The sequence below is a fragment of the Stegostoma tigrinum genome, chromosome 13 (genome assembly GCF_030684315.1).
Source record: "Stegostoma tigrinum isolate sSteTig4 chromosome 13, sSteTig4.hap1, whole genome shotgun sequence".
Taxonomy (NCBI): domain Eukaryota; kingdom Metazoa; phylum Chordata; class Chondrichthyes; order Orectolobiformes; family Stegostomatidae; genus Stegostoma; species Stegostoma tigrinum.
In genome coordinates, this window is record NC_081366.1 from 63,913,905 (window position 1) to 63,934,558 (window position 20,654).

General features: G+C 43.4%; 1 protein-coding gene across 1 annotated transcript in view; it reads right to left on the minus strand.

Moving 5' to 3' along the window:
- The window catches only part of LOC125458367 (putative ammonium transporter 1), a 76,622-nt gene that overhangs the window by 14,678 nt on the left and 41,290 nt on the right, over positions 1 to 20,654 (minus strand). Inside the window, exon 6 of the mRNA XM_059650509.1 lies at positions 20,370 to 20,496. Within this exon, the coding sequence (XP_059506492.1) occupies positions 20,370 to 20,496 (127 nt within the window). The remainder of the gene's footprint in view (positions 1 to 20,369; positions 20,497 to 20,654) is intronic.

Below are 20,654 nucleotides of genomic sequence, written 5' to 3' on the forward strand. Positions count from 1 at the left end.
AATCCCATTTCCCTGCACATGGTCTATAGTGTACTTTGCCCTGGTGTTTTAAGCGCTTGTCCAGGTGCTTTCTAAATGCTTCCACCATCTTTCAGGCAGCGTTTGCATATTTCGACAATCCTTTGGGTGAAAAGGCTTTTCCTCGGATCTCTCTGAATCACTTATTCCTCAACTTAAATTTATTCCCTCTGGTCTTAGATACATCTGCTATGGGGAAGAGATTTTCTCAATCTACCCTACCTTTGCCTCTCACAATTTCCAAACCTTACTCACATTCCCCATAGGCCTCCTCTGCTCCAAGGAAAATAGAGTTTATTGTCACAACAAGGGCACAAATGGATATGAAATGTTCACATAAAGGCTGCAGCAGTAGTGGTATGGCCTTTCAGCTTGTAGGAAAATGAGTGATTTGCAGAGTTCTTTTTATCCATTCATTGGACATGGTAGTCACTAGTGGGCATTTACTGCCAACTCTAGTCGCCCTTTACAACGTGGTGGTGAACTGCTTTCTTGAACCATTATGTTCACGTGTTGTGGACAGACTCACAATGTCCTTAAGGAAGGTGGCAATGAAGGAATGGCGATATATTTCCAAGTCAGGATGTTGAATGGCTAGAAGAGAATTTGCAGGTGGTGGTGTTCCTATGTATCTTCTGGTCTTATGCTTCTCGATGGGAGTAATCATGTGTTTGGAAAATGTTGTCTATGGATCTTTGGTGCACTGTACCTTGTTAGCAGTACAGACTACTGCTACTGAGCATCAGTGGTGGAGGGAGTGGATGTTTGTGGATGCGGCGCCAATCATGCAAGCTGCTTTGTCCTAGACAGGGTCAAACTTCTTGAGTGCTGTGGAGGTGCACCCATCCAGGAAGTTGCAAAGTATTATACCACACTTCTGACTTGTGCCATGTAGATGATGGACAGGCATTGGGAAATCAGCAGGAGTTACTCACTGCAGAATTCCTGGTCTCTGATCTACATTTCTAGCCACTGTAATTATATGGTGAGATCACTTGAGATTCTGGTTTATGATATTCTCCAGGGTATTGATAGAGGGAGATTCAGTGATAGTAACAACACTGGTAGTGGTTAGATTGTGTCCAATTGGAGGTGGTCATTATCTGGCATTTGTGTGGCAAGCGTGGATATTGGATTGCATTTGAACATGGATTGCTTCAATATCTGGAAAGTCACAAATGGTGCTGAATAATGTGCAAGCATCAGCAAACATCGCCACTTTTACCTTATGATGGCGGAAAGGTCATTGATGAATTAGCTGAAGATGGTCTACCCTAAAGAACTCCTGCAGAGATGTCCTGGAGTTGAGATGATTGACTTCCAAAAACTACAATCATCTTTCAAAGTGTCTCCAACCACCAGAGAGTTTGCCCCATGATTCCTATTGATTCCAGTTTTGCTAGGGCTCCTGGGTGCCACAGTTTGTCAAAAGCAGCTTTAACCCAAGTATATTCTATTGCAAATTATTTCTGAGGGCAAAGATGAGTTCAGGATATTGGTCATGAAGAACGTCTAAGAGAAAACAATAGAACTACATATCATTGAGTATGAGAAGCCAGGCAGAATTCTCAATGAAGAGATAGTAGGAATTGCCAATGCTGGAGAATCTGAGATAACACGGTATGAAGCTGGAGGAACACAGCAGGCCAAGCAACATCAGAGGAGCAGGAAAACTGACGTTTCGGGTCGAGACCCTTCTTCAAAAAGGCATTTCTGAAGAAGGGTCTCGACCTGAAACATCAACTTTCCTGCTCCTCTGATGCTGCTTGGCTTGCCGTGTTCATCCAGCTTCACACCGTGTTATCTCGGAGTCTCAATGAAACTTGCTTTGAGAATGAATGACATCCTTTCATTGTGTATGTCTTTTTTTAAAAATTCACTCATGGCTGTTGCTTGCTGGCCAGCATTTATTGCCTATCCCAGGCTGCCAATGAGAAGGTGGTTGTGAGCTGCCTTCTTGAACCACTACAGTCCACATGATGCAGATTGACCCACAATGCCCTTAGGGAGGGGATTCCAGTCTGTTGGTGAAAAGGCATGTAACCCTTTGTTAATTCAAAATAAATACTATTTTTCTGATCCTTGAACTTTTCTATCACTGAATAAATGTTTTCTAATTCATAGTGATCCCATTTTCAGGTTCCTACACTTTACAGGCCTGTCCCACCTTTAGACAAAAAGCAATGGTCAGTGAGCACTTATCATCAAATGACACAAAGGTCAGGCTTCAATCAGCTTTGGTACGCTTGTGTTATGCTGTGAAGTATCTGATGATAGCAGGATAGATGTATCCGGAGGCATCTCCCGTTCACCTTCCCATCGCTGGTTAGCCTTCAAGTGTTTTGGAGTTTGTGCTGACTTCTAAATTGCCCTGAAATGCTTAAGTATAGGGTAGACAACATTTAAGTGGAGTGAGGTAGCGCTTCGTGCAGCATTACAGTAGGCCAATATGCTATAAGGGAAAGTGGTGATTTGCACCTCCTATTGTTTGAATGTCAGTGTGCTTCCCTGAAAAAACAGAGAAAGAACGGGCCTTTGCCTCCAGAGCTGTATGGAATTATCACTAATGTTATTCACAGGTGGCTATAAGTGCTAAAAAATGTGCTCAGACAAGTTCCTACAACAATACTTGCACATTGCTTGTAGCCTCGATGCTATACACATTGGAGTGAAATTTCTTGGCTTTCTTGATTTCATGACTCAAGGATCTGCAATATCTCATGCTACCTGCAGTGAAGAAGTTGGTATGAGAGATGCATTCCAAACGTATTACATAATGAAGCAAGTGAAAAGGCAGAAGAAATTAAACACAATAACTCTGAGTAGAGAAAAATTACGAGGGAAACTAATGGGGCTAGAGGTCAAAAAGTCTTTTGGACCTGATGGATTTCATCAGGATTTTAAAGGAAGTAGCTACAAAGATAGTTGATGCACAGGTAAAATCGTGGATTCTAGAAAGATTTCAGAGAATTGGAAAACTGTCAATGTAAAACCCACATTTAAAAAGAGAGACAAAAAGAAGTTAACCATCGGCCAGTTAGACTAACATCTGTCATTAGGAAAATGTTGTCAATAATGAAGAATGTAAAAGCAGAGCATTTAGAAACCCTGATACATTCAAGCAGTATCAGCATGACTTAGTAGCATCTCCAAATAGTGGAGAGGAAGTAGGCGTGAGCCTTTGTAGGCAGATTTTGGAATTTACAGGAAAAGTATGGCTAAGATGGCTGATGATTTTAACTAACTAGGATAGAGCAGGGTCAGGAATGGATGTTGCAGGTTCCAGGGTTTAGATCTTTCATTAAGGTCAGGGAAGGTAGTAAAAGAGGGGGAGGTGTGGCTTTGTTAGTCAAGGACAGTATAACAGTGGCTGAAAGAACTTCTGACGAGAACGTGTCTATTGAGGTGGTATGGGCTGAGGTCAGAAACAGGAGAGAGGAGAGGTCACACTGCTGGGAGTTTTTTATAGGTCTCCACAAAGTTCCAGGGATGTGGGGGAGAGGATTGGCAAAACAATTCTGGGCAGGAGTGAAAGGAACAGGGTGGTCATTATGGGAGGCTTTAACTTCCCCAACATACTGGAAATGCTATAACTCTAGTACGTCGGATGGATCAGTTTTTGTCCAATGCGTATAGAAGGATTTCCTGACACAGTATGTCGAAGGGCCGACAAGAGGGGAGGCCACACTGGATCTGGTACTTGGTAATGAACCAGGCCAGGTGTTTGATTTAGTGGTAGGTGAGCACTTTGGAGAGGGTGATCATAATTCGGTTACGTTTAGCTTAGCTAAGGAAAGGGATAGGAACATGCCACAGGACAAGAGTTCCCCATGGGGGAAGGGCAATTATAATTTACTAATGACTTGGGCACAGGCATAGTTGGATGCGTTAGTAAGTTTGTAGATGACACTAAAGTCGGTGGAGTGGGCTACTATGTGGAAGAATGTGATAATGGGAACTGCAGATGCTGGAGAATCCAAGATAATAAAATGTGAGGCTGGATGAGCACAGCAGGCCCAGCAGCATCTCAGGAGCACAAAAGCTGACGTTTCGGGCCTAGACCCTTCCTCCCTGATGAAGGGTCTAGACCCGAAACGTCAGCTTTTGTGCTCCAGAGATGCTGCTGGGCCTGCTGTGTTCATCCAGCCTCACATTTTATTATGTGGAAGAATGTTGCAAGTTGCAAGGAGACTTGGATAAACTGCAGAATTGGGCTGAAAGGTGACAAATGGAGTTCAATGCAAATAACTGTGAGGTGATTCACTTTGGGAAGAATAATAGGAAGGCAGAATACTGGGTCAATGGAAAGATTCTTGGTAGTGTGGGTGTGCAGAGAGATCTTGGTGTCCATGTATATAGATCCCTGAAAGTTGCCACTCAGGTTGATAGTGCTGTTAATAAAGTGTGAAGCTGGATGAACACTGCAGGCCAAGCAGCATCTCAGGAGCACAAAAGCTGATGTGTCAGGCCTAGACCCTTCATCAGAGAGGGGGATGGGGTGAGGGTTCTGGAATAAAGAGGGAGAGATGGGGAGGCAGACCGAAGGTGGAGAGCCCTGAGGTTGGTCCGGAGGGAGGAGGGTAACTTCTTCTTCAGGCTTATGGGGTGTTAGGTTTTATTGGTAGAGGGATTGAGTTCCGGAGCCGTGATGTCAAGCTGCAACTGTACAAAACGCTAGTGCGCCCTCACTCGGAATATTGCGTGCAGTTCCGGTCGCCCCAGTACAGTGAGGATGTGGAAGCATTGAAAAAGGTGCAGAGGAGATTTACCAGGATGTTGCCTGGTCTGGAGCGAAGGTCTAATGAAGAAAGGCTGAGGGACTTGGGTCTGCTCTCAGTGGAGAGGAAAAGGCTAAGAGGGGATTTAATCGAGACATATAAGATGATCAGAGGATTAGAAAGGGTGGAGAGTGAGAGTCTTTTTCCTAGGATGATGACGTCAGCTTGTATGAGGGGGCATAGTTACAAATTGAGGGGTGATAGATTTAAGACAGATATCAGAGACAGGTTCTTTACTCAGAGAGTGGTAAGGGCATGGAACACCCTGCCTGCCGATGTAGTCAATTCAGCCACATTAGGGGCATTTAAATACACCTTGGATAAGCATATGGATGATGATGGGATAGTGTAGGGAGATGGGCTTAGATTAGTTCACAGGTCAGCGCGACATCGAGGGCCAAAGGGCCTGTTCTGCACTGTTCTCTGTTCTAACTTTGGTAGACTGGGAAAACGTAGAATGCAATAGAATGTGTACAGGAGAATTTCCTGGAACTGTAAATTTCCAGTCCAGCAGGGAGGGTGCTGCACTCAATATGGTCCTTGAAAATGAGGCAGGCAAGGTAGAGAATATTAGAGTGCAGGGAGCATTTGGGAAACAGCAAACATAATAAGGTTCAATATTAAGTTGTAAAAGGATAAAATCAGTCAAAGATTAAGATACCAGACTGATAAAAGGACAGATTTTAGGAGTTCAAAACTTGAAATGGAACAGGTTGTTTGGAAAAGCATTTTAGTGGATGCAAAACAAGGGAATTTCAAAAGAGAGATGAATAGAATGCAAGCTAGGTATATCCCCATGAGAAATAAATACAGAGTACCGAAAGCTGGACTATCGTGCACGACTAAGGATATTGAAGAGTAACTAACAAACAGAAAGAAGGCAGATGATGGATATGGAATAATAACAGCATAGAAATTAGAAACAATATCTCAAATGCAAAAGACAGGCTAGGGCTGAAATAAGGAAGGCTAAGAGGAAGCATGAGGAAAGGATGGCAGTCTACATTAAAGCAAATAGCAAACTGTTCTTCAAACATATTAAATGTGAAAGATGAATGAAGGATAGACTGGGGCCCATAAGGATTGAGCAGGATATGCTGTTCAATGAAGCAAAGGGTACGGCAGAGTATTAAAATGAGTACTTTGATTCTGTCTTTACAAATTAGAAAATGGTGACAATGACCTAGTTGAAACTGTGGGTGTTAGCAACTGAGCAGTATAGTGATTGATAAAGAAGGAGTGCTAAAAAAGCTGGCAGCTTTCCAAGATCCAAGTCACCAGGTCCAGATAGGATGCATCCTGGACTACTGAGAGAAGTAAGGGAGCAAATTGAGGAGTTGTTGGTGGAAATTTTCCATGCCACTCTGAACACAAGATTAGTCTTGTGGAATGGGAGGATTGCAAATGTGCCACCATTGTTTAGAACATAGAAAAGTACAGCACAGCACAGGCCCTTCGGCCCATGATGTTGTGCCGTGGAATAATCCTACTCCAAAAATAAAATAACCTAACCTACATTCCCCTCAATTCACTGCTGTCCACGTGCATGTCCAGCAGTCGCTTAAATGTCACTAATAACTCCGCTTCCACGACTACCACTGGTAAATTATTCCATGCGCTCACAACTCTCTGGGTTTAAGAAAGGGGAAAAGGATAATCCAGGAAACTACAGACCTGTCAGCTTGATATCACCAACAGACAAACTGATGCATGTCATAATTCTGGGATAAGGTAAATATATATTTGGGGAACATAAGTTAATACTAGACTGTCAACATAGCTTTGTCAAGGGTAGATCATGTTTGACAAATTTGATTGAGTTCATTGGCAAGGTGGCACAGGCAGTGGATGAGAATGGTGCTGTAGAGTTTGCATACTTAGACTTCAAGAAAGCATTTGATATGGTGCCACATGGGAAGTTGGTGAGCAAGCTGGAAATGTTTGGGATTGAAATTCATCTGCTTTGGCAACACAGATTGGAAATTGGTTAAAAGATAGGAAACAGAGAATAGGTATAGATGGGGATTTCTCAGATTGGAGATGTGTTGAAAGTGGTGTTCCCCAGGGATTAGTCTCAGAACCTTTGCATTTTCTGATTGATATGGAACAATTGTGAAATGGGGGCGAGGGCAAAATCTCTAAATTTGAAGATAATACTAAGCCGGGGAGAATAGTGAATTGTGAGAATGATGCTGAGCAACTTCAGGGTGACACTGACAAGTTGGCCAAATAGTACACACCTGGCAGATGACTTCAATACAGAGAAATGTAAGGTACTGCATGTTGTCAGAAGAAATGCAGAGAGGCAGTATAGATTCAATGGTTCAGTTTTTGAAGGGAGTACAGAATCATAAGGACCTCAGGGTTCACAAGCATAATTCTCTGAAGATGGTCAGACAAGTTGGGACATCACAAGTGATGCTACATCTCTACAAATCATTGTTCAGGCCCCATTTGGAGTACTGTGTTCAGTTCTAGTCAGTTTATTTAAAGATGGATGTTAAAGTTCCGGAAAGAGTGCAAAGGAGATTTACTCGAATGGAATCAGTAATAAGGGATTTTAGATACAAGGAAAGATTACAGAAACTGGGTTTATTCTCCTTCAAATAGAGAAGATTGATGTGAATTTATTGAGGTGTTCAAAATTATGAACAGTTTGGACAGGGATAAAGAAGGACGTTCTATTTCAACTAACTCAACAGCAGCAAATTCAGCAGGGGCCGGCCCAAGTCCCAGAGCGACAGAGGGGCTGCGTTCCCAGAGCAGCAGAGAGGCCGCGACCCTGGAGTGAAACAGGAATCAAGTCCCTGGAGCAACAGAGAGGCCAAATCCCTACAGTGACAGAGAGGCCGAGTCCCCGGAGTGAAGGTGGGGTCAAGGTACGAAACCCAGTCCAGCACAACTTACTTGGTTGCTGCTGAGTAGCGCACTGGAGTCTGGAATGATGTGGGACAATTGCTGGACTTCAGCCTGGTACCATGTGATGAGGTGCTGTTATTGGACTGTAATTTAAATCCTTTTAACGATGTTATAACTCCCTCTGTAAGTAGTGTGTATGCTTTCCTTTAATTCTCTTTGTATAACAACATTTCCATTTTACTCTGTAAGATTTGTACCTAGGCACCATTAAAATGTACCCATTGTAAGAACTTTTCATTGTACTCCGATATTTCTGTACCAGAGTACAAGTGATAATAATGGATATTCTAATACTCGAGCTGTTGTCCAACAAATGTTTCATACATTTACAGCTTAACCCCCCTGTTTTTAAACTCTCTGCATTGACAAATAAAGGCATATATACCATATCCCTTCTTAACCACTTTATCCACGTATCTAGATATCTTAAGAGACAAGTGTAAATTCACAGCAAATCTGATCCTCAGTGCTTTCCAGGGTCTTACCATTCATCATGTATTCCCTTGCCTTGTTTGTCCTGACCAAATGTATCATCTCACACTTATCTGGATTGAATTCCATTTGCCAATGATCATCCTATTTGCCTGGCCTATCTCTCCTCCTGTAAACTAAGACTATCACCCTCACTATTTACCACCTCATTACTTTGCTTGGATCTCAAGGGCTCTTACATTTGCTATCAGTCTCCCATTCAGGACCTTATCCAAAGCCTTGATGAAGTCCAAGTAGACTAAATCAAAAGTATCTAAACACCTGGTTACCTTTTCAAAAAAAAATCAATTAAGTCTGTCAGACATGACTTCCTCTTAACAATACCATGCTAATTGTTACAGATTCATAGAGTCATAAGTCTAACCAATCCACACCGAACACAACCCCAAATGAAACAATCTCATCTGCCTCCTGCTGGCCCATATCCTTCCAGACCTTTCATATTCATGTACTTATCTAAGTGTCTTTTAAATGTTTAAATGTGCACGCATCCTCCACTTCCTCAGGAAGTTCATTCAACATAGAACATAGATCATAGAACAGTATAGCACAGTACAGACCCTTTGGTGCACGATGTTGTGCCAAACGTTTACCCTAATCCTAAGATCTATCTAGCTCCACTCCTGCCTTATACGATCATCCATATGCCTGTCTAATAACTGCTTAAATGCCCTTAATGGGGATGACTCCATTACCCTCTCTGGCAATGCATTCCGCGCCCCGACCATCTCTGAGTAAACAACCGACCTCTGACATCTCCCCTATATCTACCTCCACTCACTTTAAAATTATGCCCCTCATAATAGCTACCTCCACCCTAGAAAAAAGCCTCTGGCTGTCCACTCTATCTATATCTCTGATAATTTTGTACACCTCTAATAAGTCACCTCTCATCTTTGGTCGTTCTAAAGAGAAAAGGCCCAACTCTCTCAACCTCTCCTCATAAGACCTTCCCTCCTCTCCAGCCAACATCCTGGTAAATCTATTCTGCACCTTTTCCAACGCTTCCACATCTTTCCTGTAATGAGGCGACCAGAACTGGACACAATACTGCAGATGTGGCCACACCAGGCTTTTGTATAGCTGGAGCATAATTTCAGGGCTCTTGAACTCAATCCCACTATTAATGAAAGCTAACACACCATATGCCTTCTTAACAACTCTATCCACCATGGGTACCCGCACGGGCCCAAACTATGCCTGCATCTTTGTAGGTCACGTGGAACAGTCCCTCTTCCGCACCTACACAGGCCCCAAACCCCACCTCTTCCTCCATTACATTGATGACTGTATCGGTGCCGCCTCTTGCTCCCCAGAGGAGCTTGAACAGTTCATCCACTTCACCAACACCTTCCACCCCAACCTCAAGTTCACCTGGGCCATCTCCAACACATCCTTCACTTTCCTGGACCTCTCAGTCTCCATCTCAGGTAACCAGCTAGAAACTGATGTCCATTTCAAGAACACCGACTCCCACAGCTACCGAGAATACACCTCCTCCCACCCACCCTCCTGCAAAAATTCCATCCCCTATTCCCAATTCCTCTGTCTCCGCCACATCTGCTCCCAGGATGAGGCATTCCACTTCCGCACATCCTAGATGTCCACGTTCTTCAAGGACTGCAACTTTCCCCTCGCAGTGGTCAAGAACGTCCTTGACCGTGTCTCTCGCATTTCCCACAACACATCCCGCCCCCGCCACAACCGCCGTAAGAGAATCCCCCTCGTTCTTACATACCACCCCACCAATCTCCGGATACAACGTATCATCCTCCGACACTTCCACCATCTACAATCCGACCCCACCACCCAAGACATTTTTCCATCCCCACCCACGTATGCCTTCGGGAGACACCACTCTCTCCGTGACTCCCTTGTCCGCTCCACACTCCCCTCCAACCCCACCACACCCGGCACCTTCCCCTGCAACTGCAGGAAGTGCTACATTTGCCCCCACACCTCCTCCCAGGCCCCAAAATGACTTTCCATATTAAGCAGATGTTCACCTGCACATCTGCCAATGTGGTATACTGTATCCACTGCACCTGGTGTGGCTTCCTCTACATTGGGGAAAACAAGCGGAGGCTTGGGGAGCGCTTTGCAGGACAGCTCCACTCGGTTCGCAGTAAACAACTGCACCTCCCAGTCGCGAACCATTTTAACTCCCCCTCCCATTCCTCAGACAACATGTCCATCATGGGCCTCCTGCAGTGGCACGATTATGTCACCCGAAGGTTGCAGGAACAGCAACTCAGATTCCGCTTGGGAACCCTGCAGCCCAATGATATCAATGTGCACTTCACAAGCTTAAAAATCTCCCCTTCCCCTAATGCATCCCAAAACCAGCCCAGCTCGTCCCCTCCCCCCACTGCATTACACAACCAGCCCAGCCCATCCCCACCTCCCTAACCTGTTCTTCCTCTCAACTATCCCTTCCTCCCACCTCAAGCCTCACCTCCATTTCCTACCTACGAACCTCATCCCGCCTCCTTGACCTATCCATCTTCCCTGGACTGACCTATCCCCTCCCTACCTCCCCACCTGTACTCTCCTCTCCACCTAGCTTCTTTTCCCTCCATCTTCGGTCCGCCTCCCCCCTCTCCCTATTTATTCCAGAACCCCCTCTGATGAAGGGTCTAGGCGCGAAACGTCAGCTTTTGTGCTCCTGAGATGCTGCTTGGCCTGCTGTGTTCATCCAGCTTCACACTTTGTTATCTTGGATTCTCCAGCAACTGCAGTTCCCATTATTTCTATCCACCTGGGTGGCAGCTTTCAGGGAACTGTGAACATGAACCCCAAGATCCCTCTGCTCCTTCACACTGCCTGTTTCTGTTAATCCTGTATTCTGCTTCCAAATTTGTGCTTCCAAAATGAATCACCTCACACTTTTCAGGGTTTATCTCCATCTGCCGCTTCTCAGCCCAGCTCTGCATCCTATCAATGTCCCTTTGTAACCTAGAACAGCCCTACACACTATCCACAGCTCAACCCACCTTTGTATCAACCGCAAACTTATCATTCCACTTTTCCACTCCTACGCCAAACCATTTACAAAAATGCAAACCATCTTGCACAAAAAATTTTCCCCTTGTGTTTTTTATATCTCTCTCCTCTCACCTTAAATATGTGCCCTCTAGTCTGGAAATCTCCTATCCTCGGGAGAAGACATCTACCATTAGCCCTAAAGATATACCTCATGATTTTATCAACTTCTATGAGATCACTTCCCAACCAAAGTCCCAGCCTATCTAGCCTTTCTCTATAACTCAAACCTTCTTTATGTCATGCTAAATCTCCTCTGAACCTTCTCCATCTTAACAATAACCTTCACAGAACAGGACAACCAGAAGTGAACAAAATACTCCAGAAAAGACCTCACCAATGCCCTGTACAACCTCAACATGATTTCCCTACTCCTATATTCAAAAGACTGAGCAATGAAGGCAAGCATGCCAAACACTTTTTTAACCACCCTGTCTGTATGTGACAGTCTTCAAAGAATTATGTACCTGAACCCCTGGGTCCCTATGTTGTAGGCCCTACCATTAATTGTGTTAGCCTGACTCTTGTTTGTTGTACCGAAATGTTATACCTTGTATTTATCCAAACTGAACTCCATCTGCCATTTCTCAACCCATTGACCATTTAATCAAGATCCCTTTGTAATCTTAGAAAATTTTCTTTACTGTCTACAATGCCACAAATTTTGGTGTTGCTCGCAAACTTGCTAACCATGCCTTCAATATTTTCATACAAATATTTATATGAATGACAAACAAACGAGGACCCAGAACCGATCCCTGCGGAACACTGCTGGTGACAGGCCACCATTCTCTGTTTCTTGCCATTAAGCCAACCATATATCCAATTGGCAAGCTCACAATGAATCCCATGGCACCCACCTTTACTAATTAGTCTATCATGCGGAGTCTTGGCAATTGCTTGATTAAAGTCCAAGTAAACAATGCCTATTGCTCTGCCATCAATCTTAGAACAATAAATAAAGAATAAAGAAAATTACATCACAGGAAAAGGCCCTTCAGCCCTCCAAGCCCACACCAACATGCTGCCTGTCACAACTAAAACCCCCTACCCTTCCGAGGACCGTATCCCTCTATTCCCATCCTATTCATGTATTTGTCAAGATACCCTTTAAAAGTCACTATCATATCTGCTTCCACTACCTTCCCTGGCAGCACGTTCCAGGCACCCAACATACACTGTGTAAAAAACCTGCCTTGTACATCACCTTGAACCTATGCCCCCTAGTAACTGACTCTTCTCCCCAGGAAAAAGCTTCTGACTGTCCAGTCTGTCCATGCCTTTCATAATCTTGTAGATCTTTATCAGGTCACCACGCAACCTCCATCGTCCAGTGAGAACAACCGAAGTTTCTCCAACCTCTCCTCATACCTAATACCCTCCATCCCAGACAACATCTCAGCAAATCTTTTCCATACACTCTCCAAAGCTCCAGCATCCTTCTAGCAGCGTGGCAACCAGAATTGAACACAATATTCCAAATGCGGCCTAAGGTTCTATAACACTGTAACATTACCTGCCAATTTTAAAACTCAATGCCCCAGCCGATGAAGGCAAGCATGCCGCATACCTTGTTGATGACCTTCTCCACCTACATTGCCACTTTCAGTGACCTGTATACCTGTACACCCAGATCCTCTGCCCATCAGTACTCTTAAGGGTTCTGCCATTTACTGTACGTTTTCATTTGGATTAGACCTTCCAAAATGCATTACCTCACATTTTTCTGGATTAAACTGCCATCTCTCTGCCCAAGTCACCAACCAATTTATGTCCTGCTGTAACTTCTGACAGCCTTCATCGCTATACACAATTCCACCAACCTTTGTGTCATCTGCAAATCAAACCAGTTATTAATCAAACCAGTTACATTTTCCTCCAAACATTTATATACATTACAAACAGCAAAGGTCCCAACACTGATCCCTGAGGAACACCACTAGTCACAGCCCTCCATTTAAAAATATACCATTCCGCTGCTAGCCTCTGTCTGCTATGACCGAGCCAGTTTTTTTATCCATCTTGCAACTTCACCTCTGACCCTGTGCGACTTCACCTTCTAAATCAGTCAGCCATGAGGGACCTTGTCAAAGACCTTACTGAAGTCCATGTAGACAACATCCACTGCCCTACCCTCGTCAATCATCTTCATCGCTTCCTCAAAAGACTTAACTAAATTCGTGAGACACAACCTCCCCTTCATAAAACCATGCTGCCCCTTGTTAATACACCCATTTGTGTCCAAGCGGCAGTAAATCCTGTCGAAAAATCCTCTCCAATAATTTCTCAACCAGTGACCTAAGGCTCACTGGCCTGTAATTGGCTGGATTATCCCTGCCACTCTTCTTAAACAAAGGAACAACATTGGCTATTCTTCAATCCCCTGGAACATCCCTGTAGCCAGTGAACATTCAAAGATTTCTCTCACAGCCCCAGCAATTTCCTCTCTTTCCTCTCTCAGTCTTCTGGGGTATACTTCTTCAGCCCTGGGAATTTGTGTACCTTAATGTTTTTCAAGACACCCAATATATCCTCCCTTTTGATCTCAACATGCCCCACACTAGCTACGTACCCTTCCCCAGACTCTTCATCCACCAAGTCCTTTTCTATGTTGAATACAGATGCAAAGTACTCATTTAATACCTCACCCAGTTCCACTGGCTCCACACACAAATTCCCTTTCCTATCCTTGAGTGGGCTAACCCTCTCCCTGGCTACCCTATTTTCTACGTTTCTTTATTTCTAAGTCCTCCAGAACATCCTCTTCTGTAATGTGATCTGTTTTTAAAACATTAGCTTTTATTTCCCTGATTTTGATTTTTACCCCACCTCTCTAAATGCAGATTAATTTTGTTCCCCATCAGAACTGGTGCCAATACCTTCCCTACCAGTAGTGTTAGACTGGCTGGCCTGCAGTTTTGTGGTTTATCACATCTTGAATAATGGTACGAAGGAGAAAATATGCCCAAAAAATATATTACAAATTTTTGAGGAGATCACAAGCAAGGTAGATAAAGAGAAAGCAAGAGGTATGATATATTTTGATTTTCTAGAGGCATTCGAGAGGGCACGCCACATAAGGCTACTTAGTAAGATAACAACCCATGGTGTTGCCAGTAGGTATTTCTGGCATCATGCCTTCATTTGGGAACTTTGACTCACTTGATCCTTCCATCGAAGACTGGGTGCATTATGTGGAAAGAATGTATTATTTTTCTGGGCAAATGGCATTAGGGCAGATGAAAATGAGTGATCCTGTCTGCTTGCAAACCAACAGCACTTGTGGTTATTAGGAGCGGAACTTTCCCCGAGACACCAGATATTAAAAATTTTAACAGTTGACAGATTTAGTTAAGGATGGTCCCTCCCCTGGAATAGTCCACCTGGTTTTAAACTTTCTGGACACCTTTCCGGTCACTGCTGATAATATCAGACAACGGACATGAAAATAATCTGTCCTGTTAAAACTAAAACAGCTGGCGGTTATGGGGAAAACAAAAGCAAAATCACAACAAGTTTTGAAACTTTTCTGTACCTGGCAAGACCAGATCACCCTACCAGATGGTATATAACTAAGGCGAGCAAGAGTGATTGTCCTGAGTAAAGATCTCTGCCAGATACTGGCTTATCTCCATCACGGTCAACCAGGGGTTTCCAAAATGAAAATGTTGGCCAGAAGTTATGTCTGGTGGCCAGAATTGGATGCCAACATTTCTGCGTTGGTGGAACTGTGCACAGAATGCCAACTACAACTAAAATTACCAACAGTGTCCCCAAATTTGTGGGAATGGCTGGGTAAGCCCTGTATTGGTTACACTTCGAGTATGAGGTAGGTAGGTGTGTATGTGTGTGTGTGTGGCGGGGGGGGGAAGTGATGTGGGAGGTGACTGTGGGTCTTGTGTGTGTGAGAAAATGTGGGTGAGCTGTGTATTGATGTGTGTATATGAGTGTGGGGCAGGTGTTTGTATGTGTAGATGTGTGGGTGGGTGTGCCGGATTGGTGTGGGTTGGTGAGGTGAGCGGGTGTGTACGCATGTGGGGGCATGCAACAGCCACAGGAATGACAATGTCAGCCACATGCCTACCCTAAGGAAAAGAGACAGCTTACTTCAGGACATAAAGTTTGGTGTCAAAACCACAGAAGTGACTCTGCACAGGTACGAAATGACGTCGAAGCAAAACCATGTCCTGTGACACACAAAGTTCAGCTATGTGAGGCGGTCCTATACAAACATGTGGTTCACATGGAAGCTGCCGCCATCTCGCAAACAGGCAGGAGTAAAACATACCTGAATCCTCAGAACAGCCAGGAACAGGTTCTGTCCCTGCATCTGGTGTTGAAGAAACTTTCCCAAGATGCGCTGGGCACAAGAAGTGGGCTACGGTCCAGTAAGTGCCACCTGCATCTGACTAAAAATCGAAGGAACTGGACCTGGGGCAAAAACATCCCAGGAGAAGCTACAAGAAAAAGAACAAACCTACATCCCGGACTTAGCGGGAGAAGGCAATGTAGTGATTTCAACAAGGGCCCGGTGGATCCATTGACTATGAAATCCTTGATAGGATTCTTTATAGTTAACCTGGGCTAATCAGGTAACCCTGGCTGACAGATAAAAAGAGGGGGTTCAGAATTTTCTCACTCTTGAGACTGGTCAGAGTCCAAGTACTGTGTACACATAAACAAAGGATGAATTGCTGATGGGATACCAGCCTCTGAGCAGATACTTCATTTCCCATGCACTAAAATAAATCTTCAAAACTAAATTTGAAACTGAAGATTCAGAGGATGAAGCTGGAGATACAGATCAAAGATCAGTTGTACTTACCACAAGAAGCTTTAGAACAGTGACAAATGAGATGAGCAAATGATCTATATAATTTTAACACAACTGACTTTTTGTCTTCTAAATAGCTACACCCTAATATCAATTGTATTTCTTTAATTTTTTTAGAGGAGAGATTATGTCCCATAAAAGGAATTTAATATTGTTTTTATTGTGTAAAATGCTACAAATTCATTGCAAATGATGGGAGGACATAGTTCACATCAGTTACTTTTCGGTATAAATCCTAAAGTTCCACTTGTAATAAGTGATCAGGCCCTCCAGGTTGGGAAAGGGCTGCAATTAGTTTTGCTTTATCAGAACATTTGAATGCAATGCATGCAGATAGAAAGGCATTCATTTAAATTCACGCCTCAGAAAGAATTTGGTGGACCTTAAGAAATAAGGTACGGTTATTAGATTCCAGTTTTATTTTGGGAGGTATGGTTTATTAAGAGAGAGGAGCTTAAAGACTGGAGAAACACGATGAGGTTTCAAGTGGTAGCGTTCCAATGCACCTGCTGTCCTTTTTCTTGTAAATGGAAGTGGTAATGAAGGAAAAATAATAATTGTAGACTAAGGTAGTCCGAGTGAGTGGGTACAATCTTCAAAACTGTTTGGGAAGGATTACAAATTTCCAGATTCTGAGCAAGTAAAGAAAGTAACGAGGAGCCTGGAACTTTTCACAGCCAATTACTGCACAGCTATGGGATCATATTGGTACAACTGACAGATTGTCTGATGGACAGATCAGTCGTGGTGTTCAATATGAGGACATTAGCCCCAAAGGACAGCTGTCAAATGTGGGTACCAAAGTCAATGTGTATTGAAGAGGCTAGTCAATGGAGAAACGAGGCAGCATGATGGATCAGTCATTAGCACTACTGCCTCATAGCATCAGGGACCCGAGTTCAATTCCAGCTTTGGGTGACTACCTGTGTGGAGTTTGCATGAATCACCCGTGTCTGCATGAGTTTCCTCTGACTTCTCCCAACTGTCCAAAAATGTGTAGATTAGAGGAATTGGCCTAATTGCCCAATAGGGTCTGGGGATGTGCAAGCTAGGTGGATTGGCCATGGGATATGCACAGCTACAGGAATGGGGTGAATCTGGGTGGGATGCTCTTCAGAGGGTTGGTGTGGACTCAATGGGCCAAATGCTTCCACAATGTTGGGATTCTATGATTCATTCTAAGAAATATGACTGTTTTAAGTTGAGAAAGGAAGATCACTGGTAAATATAAATTCTGGTTGAATGTACAGGATGAGGGGCAGAAGGTTAGGCTCATGGATTGGGAACATGAAGCACAAACATGGAAGGCATGAAAATGCAGCGTAAGCTCAAACAGTAGGTCCAGAAGTGGCCATGTCCTTTGAAAAAGATCATGAGCTACTGAGAGAAGCTCTAAACTTAGGACGGAAAAGTCGAACAGCAGTTGTCAGAAAATGATAGAAGGCAAGATAGAGGGTATAATTTAACAAGGACAACAATTATTATGCAAGCCAAGAGGAGAAGCCATTCTGAATGAGACATTTTGCTGGCCATGTACAAGCCAAAGCACAAGTTAATAAAAGATGTGAAACATAAAGAATGACAAATAAGGATGGAATTTGGGATGCACACAAAAGTGTCAGTTGGGGACAACCAGCATTGTCATGTAGGTGGATATGCACCAAGGTGTCCTTTTATGAGACTTATAAGGTTAAAGCAAATCCAGTGGCACAACATTGTGAAGAAAAACTGGGTTATCAAGACAGAAGGGCAGATTTACTGGTAGCAGGAAAAGCAATTTTTGATGCTGTTAGTAACAAATGTTTGGGGGTATTATCGAGTGGCATTAAAGCTGTGTTTCTGCAAGGAGAAATAATTTATTTGTCCTCTCAAAGAGGCACTAATCGTCAAGGGAACATTCTAGTTTGCAAAGTAGTGTGACCCCAATAGCGTGGGTTCAAATCCCACACTCATTGAGATTATTTTGAAAGACCTCCTTCTCAACCTACCCCCTCAACTGAGGTGTGGTAACCCTCATATTAAATCACCACCAGCTGTCTTGCTCTCTCTCATGAGAGAGCAGCCCTACGGTCTGGTAGGACTATGGTGATTTTACCATTGCCTAAAAGGGCAAAGATCAGGTGTACAGTGGCCCTGTGAGTGTGAGGTAGCTGAGAGAAAATGGTGCCACTTTCCCTTGCAGACCATAGGTCATTCACCTTCTTCCTGCACTGTCGTACGTTCCATTTCAGGTGGGACATTGCCCTAACCTAGGCCGGTACCTCAGTCTAGCTTGACTATATCTGGTAGTGTGGTCTCCTTAAGCAATTAACAGGAAATAGAATAGTCCTACTCTCCACTACCATGTCCACCAGCATGGCCAAAATGTGGGATGAAAGTTTTCTTTTCAGGTTTGTTCACTCCATAATATGGTGGTGCAACAGAGTGTTAATGGCAGCTCCTGGTTTGCAGTGTCTGAGGTGCTGTGGAACTGGTGTCAATGGAGCAGACGTTACAAAGTTCTGGCAACAGTGAGAATTTGCGCCAATTCTACTGCTCAGTTCCATGAGAAGGTGTATTTACCGAAGTGAAGAGCAAAATATTGCATGAGAAAAATCAACAGTGGCCACAACAGATTGACTACCATGAATCTCACTCAGGAAAATATAAAACATAGGAAGATTTAACCCTAATATCTTCATATTACTAGCTAGTTTTTTTCCTATACTCTGTCTTCTACCTGTTTATTATATTCGTTAGTTTCTCTTTATTGTTTCTCAATGTCTGCCAAATCCTCTGATATACCATTATCTTTTCAGATTTATTTAACATTTCATACCATCCTTGGCTTCCTTATTTATCCATGACTTATGCATTCTTCTCAAACAGCTTTTTTTCTGTATGGGATAAATCTTTTCAGAGAATTATCAAATATCTCCTAAAAGGTCTGCACTATAAACTTACTGTCCTACATTTCAACTACATTTCCAGTTTACCATAGGCAGTTCTACCTGGCTCTCAAAATTACCTTTATTCAGTTTTAAAACACTGGTCATGGGCACACACTTTATCCTCTTAAAAGGAACACGAAATTCTATCATATTATGATCACTGCCACCTATAGTTCCCTGGGAATATAGCTGTAGGGTTGGCTGCTTCATTAACAACCAATAACGAGTGTAAAATTTGCAGACATTGTGCTAACATGATTGCTCACATTCCCCAAAGATTGAATATGCACATGAATAAGAAATGTTTGGAGGGATACAGGCCAAATGCAAGTAGGTGAGACCAGTTTAGGTTAGGGTTATGGTCAGCATGGAATGGTTGGACTGAAGGGTCTGGTTCCATGCTATTTGAGTCTATGACTCCATAAGTATGGCTTGCATGTTTCTTTATCATATGTCTGTAGCTGTCTCAGAAAAGAATGGCTCTCTCGAACTGAGCAGTTATCAACGGAAGTGGTGTTCTGATTTTAGTCACCAAGAAATTGAAACTACTGTCATTGCTCAATGTAGTGAGAATAACACAAATTGTGTCAATGGCTCATCAAGTTCAAAAACTGGGCTGGAAAGTTAAAACCCTCAAAGACCCTCAAGAGTTTTGGGGAAGGTTTAAAATCAGGAGCCATGTGCATAGCCCGTGCTCCCATTGTAATTTTACTAGGGAGTAGGGAGGTAATGGGGCACTTCAGGGTCTCTTCCCACCAGCTCTGAGATTTAATCAGTGATGAGAAAGGCCCATGTATGCCAAGTGTGCAGCCTGGTAATGCTTAGTGCTTGGGCTGGTAGCTGGGCAAGGTATGGGGTACTTCCCTTATAGGCACCCTGTGACTATCAGACATCTATCTGACAGTCCTTCCAGACCATGTTTCTCTCCCCCTATTTTGTCCTCCCTCCACCCTTAAGCACCACTGCTGGGGCTTGACAGCTTGGGCCCAGTAGTACATTCCAACTAACTTTCACAACTTGTCCAGTCCAGTGGAGGTTAGCATTGGGCACTGACTGCAATTGCTATAAGGGCTACCTCTGCTGGTGCTGTTGCATGGGCGCAGAGAGCTACCAGTCTTTGAGACAGCCAAGTATGGTCAGGCTTATACCAATTAAATATACCAGCCCTCCCAGCAGATGTCCAGCCTCTACCCCAACTCCTCAAATCAAGGTGGTTAGCTTCTAAATTTCTGTTTCACACTTCACACATAATGCAATGAAGCTGATATGTATTTTCAGCATTTCAACGCATAGTAAATTAATTACTATTGGAGCTTCTCTATGTTCTGTGAAATATTAAAGTATCCAAAAGCCTACCTTGTGGCTCTATTTTTGGAAATGGCTTTAAAACTCCAATAAATTTTAGTAGAAGGTACACAAAACCCATAACAAATGTAGTCCAAACCATCACAACACAAAGTGCAAGGCAATTGTATTCCATAGCCTGCAGTAAAAGAAAATGAACAATTCTTAAAAAATATTGAACATTATTTTGAAAGACCACTTGATAAGTTTCAGTTGTTATTTCAATTAAGTAAAGGAATATCCAAATACCAATAGTTCACAAATATAAGACACATGTATGTTATATAATGCTAACTC